Genomic DNA, 14,115 nt, shown 5'->3' with positions numbered 1-14,115 from the left:
GATAATCTCCCTATCTTAAAGTCAACTGATTAGCAACCTTAATTCCATCAGTCGCCCTAATTCCCATGTAATTTAACATATTCACAGGTTTTTGGAATTGGGGAATGGGGGGAGTGTTTATTCTGCCTACCCTAAAGAGTTTCCTTTATCCTGAGATTATATCCTTGCTATTTGTGGCATTTCTTTCTTTTATAAAATGATGGTGTTGTGATGATTCTTTTTTTTTTTTTTAAGTTTATTTATTTTGAGAGAGACAGAGACACAGAATCCCAAGCAGGCTCCACACTGTCAACATGGAGCCCAACACAGGGTTCGTGAGATCATGACCTAAGCCAAAATCAAGAGTAGGAGGCTTAACCAACTGAGCCACGCAAGTGCCCCATTATGATTGTTTTTAAAGTACTGGTATGTAGAGGAAAAAAAAAAAAACAAAAAACTTGCTAATCCCGTGAATCCTATGTAGTACAAAATCCTAGGTAGTACACAAAATCTTGTGACATTTTTTATTGATCCCTCAAATGAAAGTCTGAAAACAAACATTCTGTTCATACAAAGATACCATATCCTTGACAAAAGATTTGTATTTTTCAGAATATAAGGAACAAATCAATTTAAAAAAAAAATGACCAAGGCTTGAATAGACACTTTACAAAACAGTATATTTAAAGAGCCAATAAACCTAAAAAGGTGCTTGATTACAGTAGTCCCTAAGGAAATGCAAATTAAAGCACTGAGATAGTACCGTTCATCTACTAGTATGGCTAAAATGAAAAAGACAGACAACAAGTGAGTGTTACAAGACCACGAAGCAACTGGAATTCTCATACGCTGCTGTTCGAAGTGTGAAATGGAAAAGAATTTCATCGTACTTATGAAAGCTAAACATTTTCATAGTCTATGACCCAGCAATCCCACTCCTAGATATATACTCGACAAAGATATGTACATAGGTTCAAGAAAAGACATGTATAAGATTATTCATAACAGCACAATTCACAATAGTCAAAAATTGGAAATAACCCAAATGTACATCAACAGTAGAATGGCTAAAAATACGAAGTATAGTCACACATTGGAATACTACATAGCAATAAGAATGAACATGCTACACCTAACAAAAACACCTGAATGAATCGTCTTACAAACAATGTGGGACAAAAGAAGCCAGACACTTAGAATATATACTGGAATGATTCCATTTATATGAGGTTAAATACAAATAAAGGTAAAACTAATCTTTAGATATTAGATAATGCTTACACAGAAGTGATCACTGAGGTGCCTGGGTGACTCTTGATTTTGGCTCAGGTCATGATCTCACGGTTTGTGAGTTCAAGCTCCTCAGTAGGCTCTGCACTGTCAGCGCACTTGGGATTCTCTCTCTCTCCCTCTCTCTTCACCTTCCCTGCTCACTCTCTCTCAAAATAAACAAACTTAAGAAAGAGAGAAAGAGAAAAAGAGAAAGAGAGAGGGAAAGAAAGAAAGAAAGAAAGAGAGAGAAAGAGAGTGAGAGAGAAAGAAAGAAAGAAAGAAAGAAAGAAAGAAAGAAAGAAAGAAAAGAAAAGAAAAGAAAAGAAAAGAAAAGAAAAGAAAAGAAAAGAAAAGAAAAGAAAAGAAAAGAAAAGAAAAGAAAGAAAAATAAGTGATCAGGGCACCCAGGTGGCTCAGTTGGTTAAGCGTCTGACTTCGGCTCAGGTAGGTCACGATCTCGTGGTTTGTGAGTTAGAGGCCCTCATTGGGCTCTCTGCTGTAAGCACAGAGCCCGCTTCAGATCCTCTGTCTCCCTCTCTCTCTGTGCCCCTCCCCTGCCTATGCTATTTCTCTCTCTCAAAAATAGATAAACAAAAAAAAAAAATGTTTTAAGTGATCAGGATAAAAACTGAATGAGCTATTTATGATTTATGTGATTTTTTATATAATTACTTCTTGAAAAAGCTTACACAGACACATACACAAAGTACACTAGAATATTATTTTTCAATATAATTCAATCCAAACTCCCCAGTACTCAGTATTTTTCTTTCTTGTCTGCTATGCACCTATGTTCAAGTCGTATCTATCTACTCAACCTGTGCCTGCCCATCTCCTGATTTTCTAACCTTTACCCAAACTACTCCCTCCTCTTCCTGGAATTACCCACCTCAAAAACAAGTCTATCAAAACCTATCTATTCTACGAGATCCAATATGAAGCTATCTTCTCCCACAAAGTCCAAAGATCTCTCCAGTTAAAACTAATTTCCCCTCCGTTAACTTCTGTAACACTCTGTGCCCCTATTTTGGCACTTACTGGTGTGCCTTAAGAGGTATTTATAAATGCCTATCTTCTCAATAGACTGTGAAGTTCTAGAGGAGACAGAAGTTTTATTTAATTTTGTATCTTCATCCCCTCCTGCCCCCGTAACCACCTCCCTCCATATGTAACACAATGCTTTGCAACTCAGTTTATGTTCACATTTTTATCAAATCACATTGCATGCCAACTATCATGGCTTCGTTTTCAGCTGTCAACCCACTGAATATGCCAAGTATTATTTAAAAGGAAAACACAGTGCTCCAGCACAATTTAGGAACACACAGTCCTAAATTCCCAATGAAAATCTTGGATACATAGGAGTTTAACAGTATAAATTATCAATTAATACATAATACATGGCAATTTACAATTTAAAATGAACTGAGAAGGAGAAAAAAAGAGAATGTTTTTAGGAAGGTAAAACTAATAACAGCCCATTTTCCAGTTAAGAAAATGAGCTTGGCTACACTGCAGTCCATGATCAAGTGCAGGTCTGAATTTGAGGCACTTGTTTTATAAGTATATGCACTCAGTATACTAAGCTTAAATTTCTTATTAAAAACAATACACATTCGCTGTAGAATCTAGAAAACATTAAAGAATGCAAAGAAAATCACCCAAGTAATGCTTTTGTGTGTATGTTTACTAGTACATTTTCAGATGTCACTAAATATTTTGAAATATTTGAAATAATCCAATAATTCACAAACAACCACATTAACAATTTAGTGCTAATGTGTTAGTTCCCAAGTACGAGGATTTGTGCATCTGAGCAGCAAAAGTATTATCCACATGCTATAATACCTGGAGGTCTATTTCTATGACTTTTCAGTAAAAGCCTGAAATTCCCCCAGACATCTGAAAATACCAGTACCATATCTCTGCAGCCTCAAGTTGAGGTGCAGAGAAGGGATTTAAGAGCTCTAACCCTGCTACCAAGGGAGTTGTTAAAGCATTATGTATGACCTTGATTCAAATTCTGTTACAGTTCAAATTCTGTTACAAATGCCACTGGAATGACATCAACTTTATCCTCCCCAGGGATTGAAGAATAGCTTGTAATAGTGATGAATTTTTCAGGGCATATCTGTGGATTAAAGTCAAGATTCTAACTATTTCTTAAGTTTTTTTTTTAATGTTTATTTATTTTTTTTTTTTTTAATTTTTTTTCAACGTTTATTTTTATTTTTGGGACAGAGAGAGACAGAGCATGAATGGGAGAGGGGCAGAGAGAGAGGGAGACACAGAATCGGAAACAGGCTCCAGGCTCTGAGCCATCAGCCCAGAGCCTGACGCGGGGCTCGAACTCACGGACCGCGAGATCGTGACCTGGCTGAAGTCGGACGCTCAACCGACTGCGCCACCCAGGCGCCCCAATGTTTATTTATTTTTGAGACAGAGAGAGACAGAGCACGAATGGGGGAGGGTCAGAGAGAGAGGGAGACACAGAATCCGAAGCAGGTTCCAGGCTCCGAGCTGTCAGCACAGAGCCAGGCGCAGGGCTCGAACTCACGGACCGTGAGATCATGACCTGAACCAAAGTCAGAAGCTCAACCAACTGAGCCACCCAGGCGCCCCTCTAACTATTTCTTTATGCCCTTTTTTAATTGTACATAACATTATGCAAAGGCACCTGTTATATTAAATAGTGATTCTGAAAGTATCCAACCAGAAAGTGTTGTTCAGTAACCAAAGTGAGAAAGTGCTAGTCAGGACAGCATAACAATGAAGAGCAGAAAGAAAGCACAATAGCTGTCATAGTAAACATTTTATCACTCTTCTACAAATCAAATGTACTAGAGTACAGACTATTGTTATTGAAGTGCATTATTGGGCAAGTTTCTCCCTCCCCCATGCCTTCTACGGGCAGAGTATATTTTCCTGCCCTTTGACTCTGGGCTTGCCCATGTGACTTGCTTTGGTTAATGGAATACTGGCAGGTGTGATACAACCAATGACTGAAAGGTACTTGAATAATTGGGCTTGCTCTCTTGTGCCTTTGCTGTAGTAATGAGAAGAGCTTTGCCTGAGAAGTCACCATTTCTTTAGTCTGAGCCCCAGAATATCATATGTTAACAGTCCTCAGTGAGCAGCAATGTCCAGAGTCACCCAGCTAAGCCCAGCCTATACCATCCAATACTCAGCAAATCCACATATTCATGAGAATAAATGTCTACCATTGTGTGTGATGGTATTTTGTGGGTTTTATTACTCAGCAACAGCTAACTGATACAGTAATGCTGTGACTAAACTATAAAGTCTTACTCCGCTTCCTCAGTAATTCAAATGATTAGAAAATCTATAGATAAGTCTGGACAGTAACTCTTCCACTCCAGCTATCATGTGACTAGCAAAGAAATATGCCATTATATTCCATTGTTTCTCTGCTCTTCAAAGATTAAAAATAGTGTAAGTCAGGGTTGAGTCAGACTGCATGGATTTGATGTCAGGCTCCTTGCTAGCAGAGTGACTTTGTACAAGTTACTTAACCTCTCTGGAATGAGTCTTCTTATCTGAAAATGGAAATAGTACTGAATCTATTATTGGGAGGATTAAATGAAGTAATATCTATAAAGGATTTAGGGACATAGGGCTGGTCAGTCAGAAGAGCATGCGACTCTTGATCTTAAGGTGGTGATTTCGAGCCCATTAGGCACAGAGATTAAAATAAACTTAAAAAAAAAAAAAAAGAATTTAGAACAGCACACAGTAAACAATAAGTAAATGATAGCTGTTACCTATTCATGGCTAACTATATTTTTAAAAACACACAAAGTTTAGAAAAACACAACTCTCCCACTTCTACTGTGGTTACCTCATTACTGACAGAGTCAAGTCAGGTAAGGTCATAGCTTGGGAATAAGAAGGCAAGTATATCCTGGGGCACCTGAGTGGCTCAGTCAGTTGAGTGTCCGACTTCAGCTCAGGTCATGATCTCACGGTTCGTGGGTTTGAGCCCTGTGTTAGGATCTGCGCTGAAAGCTCAGAACCTGGAGCCTGCTTCGGATCATCTCTGCCCCTCCCCTGCTCACACTCTGTCTCTCCCTCTCTCTCAAAAATAAATAAACATCAAAAAAAAATGTTTTTAATATTGCTAGAAAGTAAATGGTAAACACTTTCCATTTGGAAAGTAAATTTTAAAACACTTCAATAGCACAAAGATTTCCTTTTTCTTTCTTCGTTTTAATTGTGATGCCATTTACCATAAAATAATCTTTCTATACGTGATCAAGATCTTATATATATATCCCATCTTCCTTTAGCAATGGAAAAAAATTCTCATCTGCTTCCTCTTTCAGGATTTAAACACTATATAAATAATACACAATAATAAGTGCTCTCTTTTTTAAGTTTACTTATTTTGAGAGAGAGAGAGTGCATACGAGAGGGGGAATGGCAGAGAGAGAGGGAGGAAGAGAATCGCAAGCAGGCTCTGCACCATCAGTGCAGAACAGGACACGGGGTTCTCACGAGATCATGACCTGAGCCAAAATCCAGAGTGGAAGGCTTAACTGACTGAGCCTCCCAGGCACCCTATCAGAAATTTTTTATTGCTAAATTAGAAAATGAACTTTAAAAAGAGACCACTTATTATCTGGGGCATCTGGGTGGCTCAGGCAGTTAAGCCTCCAACTCTGGATACCTGCTCAGGTCATGATCTCATAGTTCATGATATCAAGACCCCCTGATGGCATGGAGCCTGTTTGAGATTCTCTCCCTCTCCCTCTCTCAAAATAAATAAACTTAAAAAAAAAAAAAAATTCTGACAATCTTTCAAAACAGAATTTTCACTTTACAACTAATAATTCACATCTGGGCCACCTCAGTGGCTCAGTCCATTAAGTGACAAGCTCTTCACTTCAGCTCAGGTCATGATCTCACAGGGTTCGTGAGTTCTAGCCCTGCCTCTGGCTCTGCACTGACAGAGCAGAGCCTACTTGAAATTCTCTCTCTCCGTCTCTCTGCCCCTCCCCCATGCTCTCTCTCTCTAAATAAACTTAAAAAAATAATTCACTTCCAGTAATACATTATGTACATCACAAACATGAACTTAAAAAATTAGCACAAAGAATTACCACTAATTCGTAATTTCATACCCTAATACCTATATGAGTATCCAAAAAAAGAAACTGAAGGCTAATTTAAATTGAAAACAAGTAAAAGATACACAGAAACTCTGACAACTAAACTAAGAACTAGTTTCAAATGTTCACCCAACCAGCTGGTAATCAATCTCACTGACTTAAGGAAAAGCCCATCACAGTGAAAAATCTGAGTATTTTAAAATGCAATTTCTTGCTTTTAGATACATATGCTTCTCAAGCAAATAAGAAGTTACTGAATCATATAATTCACCCGGTATTATCTCTGCAGTAATGTTATTAAGGCAAGGCATGCAGGAGATCATGTCAGTTCCTTAAGAAGTTAACCTCAAAAAAAGATGTTTCCAAAGCAAACCTAGTGTTTTTATTCACAAATTTGGCTGATCCCATTTGTATTTTTAGCTTGAACAACCAACTAGAATAGCATCCCTGGTAGCCAGTCTCAAAAGGGCATGGCCCCCAGCAATTTCCCTGTTTACGCACCTCATTCTTCTTGTCTCCAGGCAGAGATTATTTCCCCTCCCTCTGACTCTGGGGCTGGCCTTGACTATCTTTGACCAAGAGTGACATTCTCAGACTTCCAATCCAAGGACTTAAAAGAACTGGCTGATTGCCTTCTACTTCCTATCTCTTAAAATGTTCCTTCTTAGAATCCAGGCACCATGCTTAACTAAATCCAAAGACCACGTGGAGAAAGTAGGCCCACATAAAGTAGGACTGAAGGCCTTCAGGGCTAACTGAACTCTCAGGCGATGGTCAGCTATGTGAGTGTGGCCATTCTGAACATTCCAGCTATCCTGGCGCTCCAGCCAACACCACGTGAAACAGAAAACCCATCATCAACCACAAATTTGAGAGAAATAATAAGTTGGTTTTTTAAGCTACTAAGTTGTGGGGTGGTCTGTTACCACAAATTATCTTTTATACTGTTTAACTTAGCTATCAATTCTATAAAAAATATTTTATATGCCCCCAAATTATTTCATCCAAGTTCAAATGTTTCCCAAGATCTAATATTCTGGGACTCATTTATCCTGTCCATTTTTTAAAATAAACTTCAAATCCAGCCCTCAACTCATCTTTCCATCCACTGTGTATATTTTTTTAATATCTCAGAAAATGGTGCCTACATTCCCTCAATCATTTTCATTTCTCTTCTCAGACCCTCTTCCAGTTCCCATTTATCTATTCTGAATTATAATTTTGTCGACCAAGTATTAAGAAGGCACTTGAGGACCTGCTAAAGCTGAATGAGATATTAGCATACAGGTTATTCAATGTATACTACTGCTTTAATGTCATTTGTTTCTGAAAGTTAAACATTCTGCTTAAACTATTTTTTGACAAGTATCCAAGGGTAAACTTTAAATCTAGACTACGTGTAAATTATGGCCAACTCTGAATTAGCAGTCTTGTTAATAAGACTTTACTGTAAAATTCCTAATCAAAGCACTACATTAATGTTGTAATAAGCAAAAATCATGAAAGAGAGTATTTCATGTTGGCATATTAAATAAATTTTACATTTTCTTAAACCATGGAAATCAGGGCATCTGTATAAAATTGCCATTCACAATTCGCAGTTGAGGGAAGGAATAAGACCAAAACAATCCAAAAACTATACAAAAATTTCAATTTGATTAAAAGGATCATTCTTCCATGTGGATTGTGCACTAATGACTTGGTACAAGCACAAATAAAAGTTCTTCCTATCTCAAAACTGACTGAGTAAAGAGACGTGTTTTAGCAGGGTAAATGGGACCAAAGGCAAGTTGTGACTTACTCAGATTCATAATAAGACTGTGACTGGGCTGAAAAATACGAAATTTCTAACTCTCCATTCTCTGCTTCGGTTATTTAGGTGTCATTCTTGGTGACGCTCTTCCAGTTGGTCTTTTCTCAAACAGCAGCAGCCAAAATAGCAGGCAAGGTCAAAAATGAAAGTAACTAAAATTAAAGAAAAAACTGGCTTCTCCATATGAAAACTGACTCAATATTTAATAATGTGTGGTGCCCTAAAGGCTGCAAACTACTACATGGCCATCTCCAGATCCACTTTAACTCAATCGGGAGACCATTATCGAAACATTAACTCACTGGTACAAAGCAAAAATCAAGTAGTTGAGAATGTTCCTAGGCTGAGGTCTAATGAAGAGTAAAGAAGATGATCTCATAATGTCTCTTTATGATCTATAAATCACATTATTCCCTAAATCTGACACAAGTGTCAAGATCAGGACAGCCAACCTCTAAGTAGGAAAACAAAAATAAGCATCTACCAATTTTCTAACTAAAATCTAGAAGCTGACATACAGGTTATTAAGCACAGAGATTATTTAATATAAAGTAAAATATAAAGCAACTTCCTGTTATTTCTAAAATCCAAAAAATTTTAATATTTTAGAATTTCAACATTGGCAGAAACTCAAGAACCTTCACTCAGGCCTAATGGCATTTTGTTAATGATACACTTGAACTTTAGGTAGGTGATTTTGAAAGCACTAAAGTTTTAGTAAATTTGACCAGTCTCTGAAAAAGTATTCTTATAAATGGGGCAGTTTAAAGACTAATTTCAATTAGAATAGTGTCCAGGTTTATTTAGATTTGCTTTGGTATTTCAGGCAGAAACAAAATAACTGTCAAAGAAATGAGATTTGGAATGAGAGGTTACAATTACTTCTGAAAAAGGACTCCACCGCAAATAATATCAGTATCCCTAAGGCCATCTGTTAAGATAGCAATCTATGCATTCCATCATTCTTTAGCAGTAACCACGAAGTCTGGTTTTACACCTAGGATATACAAGAAGCATCAGATTAAAAGCATCAAATATCAGCCTATACAAATTTGCCAAACAAGCACAGCAAAAGAAAAGCATGATACAAAGTTAAAGAACTAGGCTCCAAAGGATTTAAATACACCCAACAAATTCCAATCCAAGTTCATACAGTGCTTCAACCTAAAACTGATAAGTAAACACCAATTCTGACATCTATTCCACTAATTACATCTCCTCTTTATCTCCTGAATTTCTCCACTGATCTTATCACTTCTTGGGAACCCTGCAATTGTAATCTCCATGGCCTTTCCTTCCCCAGAAAGTGATACCGCACCAGGCCCCCATGTTTTACTGTCTTTACAATTAAGCACTATGGTTTATTTTACTCTGTTAGATACTAATTTCCCCCCAATCTCCTGTACCTGTTTCCCTGACAGGCCAATCTCTTGTGTTTTATCACCTCATCCTAGCTACAATAATTAGCCTCTCCTTTCAAAATAGAGTATGTATCCCTTTTTGTGACATTTGTAATTCTGACTCACCATCAACACCCCCTTCCTGTCCTATAGACTATCACCACAACCCTAGGTCTCCATCCCTAGCCCTCATCCTCGTGAGGATGGCCTCTTCCTTTCCAGAGTTTGTCAACACCAGTCTGGCCAAGCTGGGATTGTACCCTGAAGGCAAAGGCTATCTCCCCTCCCCGCACCACCACCACCCCCACCCACCTTCTACAAAACAAGTCTCCCACCTGCCCTGGCTTTCTCTCCTCCACCCTTAGATCCATCTGCATCCCGTCATGCCGGTTCCCCCCATGCCCCCCGCCTCATTGCTCTCCTTCCACTATCCCTCGCTCCCCTTCCCCACTCCTGAACGAACCTCCTCTCTTGGGCCTTACCCGAAACCCTGACACCGAGAAGGCCCTGCCAGCAGCCTCACGGCGTATCTCCTCCGGGCTTCCTCGGCTCTTCAGTAACTGTCCCCACGCCCCTTTCCCTCCAGGGCCCCGCGCGCCTCCCAGAGCCCCCTCCCTGATTAAGCTCCCGCTGTCACTTGGCCTCTCATCCACAAGATGGCGGAGCTGTTGCCCCCACCCCCGGGTCCTCTCCGCAACCCCCTCCCGCCTCCCTGGAGCTCTCCCGTCCCGTCCCTTCAGCTGCCCCCGCCGCGGGCCTCGGCCCAGGGTCCTGCTGCCCCCTCCTCCCGCAAACGGGCGGCCCAGGCCCGAGCCTCAGCGACGCCGCCAACGCCACCGCCTCCACAGAACCCCGGCCTGCGCCTTCTCCTCACCATAAACTTGAGCGCTTTTTCCTGCAGGACCGCCTCGGCTGGGTCCATAATCGCCGGGGGCCACTGGGTCTGCACTCCGCCGGGGCCGCCCCCTTGGTGCCAGGCCGCAGCCAACGCAGCTCCCGGATCCGCCTCCTCTTCCTTCCCCCGCCCTCTCTTACCTCTCAGGCTCCGGCAGGGGGCCAACGAGGACCCTGTTCCGTGCACATGCGTGAGCCCACTGGCTCACGGGATTTGTAGTGCTGGAGTTTCCCGCGGCAAAAAGTGAGGCCTAGTCGCGAACCGCAACTCCCGCGGTTCACTGCGGCACGGTCGCGGCGGCCAAAAGGCAAATCTAGACAACTCGCCATCAAGTAGAGGAAATAGGCTGATGGGAATCGTAGTTTACAGCCTCTACGGATGGGAAACGGGAGGGGGCACGGGTGTCTCCGTGGTTACCGAGCGACGCCAGTGGCGGCTCGCCTGGCATTTGATATCAAGATGGCGACGATTGCCTCACCTGTAGCCTAAACGCTAGGAAAAACTGAGAAGACTCAGAGGTCTTGGCAGCACCTCACGGACCCGTGCACATTTCAAGGTCCTTCTAACCTATCACCCCACACTTCCCCTGAGCACCTTATTCTACCCCCACAAGAAGTCAGGGTCAGAGAGAACTCACCTCAGGAAATTTTTGAGTGTTTAGTACTCAGAAGGCATTGCCTGTTACTGCTAACCCCGGGATTTAAGCCTGCATTAAGGGTCAAAAAGTGCTTACAAAATGCCTTCAGGGGTGGGGTATAATGGCCATCGAGCAAACAAAGCTTGTAAGTATTTAGTTTGTCCTGGAAAGGGACAGTATGATTTTAGATTGTGTCTACCTCAGTGGAAAAAACACTAGGGTTGAGCTAGAAGTGATATGCTAGTATAGAATACCCGGACTGATAAAATAAGTGAATTAGGAAAATGCCTTTCCACTTACAGAAAAAAATTTCCATTGTAAACTATTTTATTCATCTGTTCAACAATAAGTCCATAACTGTGTCCAGACATCATCCTAAGAAATGGGGATTCTTTGGTGAACATGATAGACCCAGTTTTGTGGAGCTCCCATGTATGGTATGTTGATATGTCATTTCTCTGTCCACAGAACTCAGCACGATACTTAATACACAATAGGCTTTCAGTTAATAAAAAGTTTTACTCTTTTTTTTTTTTTAATTTTTTTTTTCAACGTTTATTTATTTTGGGGACAGAGAGAGACAGAGCATGAACGGGGGAGGGGCAGAGAGAGAGGGAGACACAGAATCGGAAACAGGCTCCAGGCTCTGAGCCATCAGCCCAGAGCCCGACGCGGGGCTCGAACTCCCGGACCGCGAGATCGTGACCTGGCTGAAGTCGGACGCTTAACCGACTGCGCCACCCAGGCGCCCCTAAAAAGTTTTACTCTTGAATTAAAGTTCTACACAACTGCAAAATGGAGAAAACTTAGAAATTCATTCACATGGAAACGACCTGGAAGTTTTCATCGGACTAGGGCAGCATGTGACACAATTGCCAGAAATGCTTAAGGAGTTCTAGGCAGCTTGAAGCATAGTGTCCGGGGGATAGAGGCTCGTGGTCTTTGTCTTGAAGCAATCAGACCACACCTAGAATACTGCGTTCAGTTATGGGCGCCGTGTCCTACAAAACATCATATGCAGCAGCATAGACAAGGCCAGGCTGACCAAGGGAGAAAACATTGGTAGATGCTTAGTGTGAAAAAAATAAGAGCACTTAGGAATAACATGACAACTAAATTCAAGTGTTTGAAAGTATCAAAAGGCATATGACAATAATAACAGCTATCACTTTATTAGCTCTTCGTGCCAGGCTTTGTACTAGGAATTTTATACTCGTAATTTCTTTCTTTTTTTTTTTTTTTTTATTAAATTTTTTTTTTCAACGTTTATTTATTTTGGGGACAGAGAGAGACAGAGCATGAACGGGGGAGGTGCAGAGAGAGAGGGAGACACAGAATCGGAAACAGGCTCCAGGCTCTGAGCCATCAGCCCAGAGCCCGACGCGGGGCTGGAACTCACGGACCGCGAGATCGTGACCTGGCTGAAGTTGGACGCTTAACCGACTGCGCCACCCAGGCGCCCCTACTCGTAATTTCTAATATTCATAGTAACTCTGCAAAATAGGCATTATTACCCCTAATTTACAGATGAAGAGACTGATAGGAGATAAATAACTTGCACAAGTCATACAGCAAATTACATTGTCAGAATTCTAACCCAGGTCCTCCTGACTCCACTGTCTGTGCTACATTCCCTGAACCACACTGCAGATGCATAAGACTCAGACTCAGAGCTTTGTACTAATCAGAACTGTGCTGACAGAGGAATGGGCCACCCCATTCCTGAAAACATGTAGAGGCAGGATGACTATCTGGGCACGTCTACAGGGTTTCAGTTTGGGTGGGAGGTTAAGATCTTTTAAACGCTAATATTCTATTCTGTTGAGAAATCATTCGTTGTACTTTGTTATCCATAAAGGAGTATGAAAAGACTGCCAGATGAGGCTGGCAGTCAGTGATAGTCCTCACTTTGTTCAGCCAGGTAAAGTTAAGGATTAGTAAAACAAACCCCAGGAGTTTTTGCTTGAAAGCACAACGAGCTAGACAGTTCATATGCATATGGATTGAAGCTGGCAGGGACTGGGTACAGAGAGGGTAAATATTTTCTTGAAAATTGACTGCTCGTGATCAGTCAAACCGAGAAATCCAAGTATACACGGCCTTTATTTTGTTTTTTTTTGTTTTTTTTAATTTTTTTTTTCCAACGTTTATTTATTTTTGGGACAGAGAGAGACAGAGCATGAAGGGGGGAGGGGCAGAGAGAGAGGGAGACACAGAATCGGAAACAGGCTCCAGGCTCTGAGCCATCAGCCCAGAGCCCGACGCGGGGCTCGAACTCACAGACCGCGAGATCGTGACCTGGCTGAAGTCGGACGCTTAACCTACTGCGCCACCCAGGCGCCCCTCACGGCCTTTATTTTGAAGCCTATCATATCCAACATAGTTTAGGACTAGTCATTGGACTGGATGTTAAGAAGCCTGGTTCTAGCCCATTCTTTCTCCAGTTAATTTGTTTACTGGGCAATTAACTGAAACTCTCTGCTCCTTTCTCTTGTCATCTAGAAAACAAAGATCTCTGCCAACTCTAAAATGGGTGCACTTATGAGCCTACTTATGGTGCAGTTGCTCAAGGAGAACACTGAATCATTAGAACCTTTTAAAGCTCCACTTTACCGAAAAATTAGATTTCCAGTATAAGAAATCACATCTACTACTGGACTTAATTTCTTCCCCAACCTCCTGGTTTAAGACCTCAGAGTACTCTTTGACTCATCCTGGTCTATTAGTGTCTGTATTCAGCCAGTAATCTATCAAAATGTCTTTTCCAGCCTCTACCTCCAATGTTAGTCTATTCCAGACTATCACCATCTCATTTGCTTAGTTCGCTATATTCACCCCCAATCTAGTCCTCTGACTCGAGGCTCTTATTCCATCGCATATGATACTGTCTTTTAGACTTCACTTTCATCCCAGTTCTTCCCTGCTCAATCCTTTTCTGCCTCTCTTGTCTCTGTCATCTTTGTTTAAATTCCTTTGTCTGGCTTTCCAGA

At 41.1% G+C, this 14,115-nt stretch overlaps 1 protein-coding gene across 4 annotated transcripts in view; it reads right to left on the bottom strand.

Annotated features, from left to right (window-relative positions):
* BTRC (beta-transducin repeat containing E3 ubiquitin protein ligase) overlaps nt 1-10,673 on the bottom strand; it is a 182,697-nt gene extending 172,024 nt beyond the window's left edge. For 3 of the 4 annotated variants that reach the window (XM_045438636.1, XM_045438637.1, XM_045438638.1), the window contains exon 1: nt 10,468-10,631. In XM_045438636.1, coding sequence (XP_045294592.1) covers nt 10,468-10,515 — 48 coding nt within the window. In that variant the 5' untranslated portion in view covers nt 10,516-10,631. Of the gene's footprint in view, nt 1-10,467 lie in introns of all 4 variants that reach the window. The other variant, XM_045438639.1, reaches the window with a different exon arrangement.
* Nucleotides 10,674-14,115: the final 3,442 nt, after the last annotated feature.

This window comes from Leopardus geoffroyi, chromosome D2 (genome assembly GCF_018350155.1).
Source record: "Leopardus geoffroyi isolate Oge1 chromosome D2, O.geoffroyi_Oge1_pat1.0, whole genome shotgun sequence".
In the NCBI taxonomy this organism is placed as follows: domain Eukaryota; kingdom Metazoa; phylum Chordata; class Mammalia; order Carnivora; family Felidae; genus Leopardus; species Leopardus geoffroyi.
The sequence above is the reverse complement of the archived record's forward strand: the minus strand, read 5'-3'. Positions and strand labels throughout refer to the sequence as shown.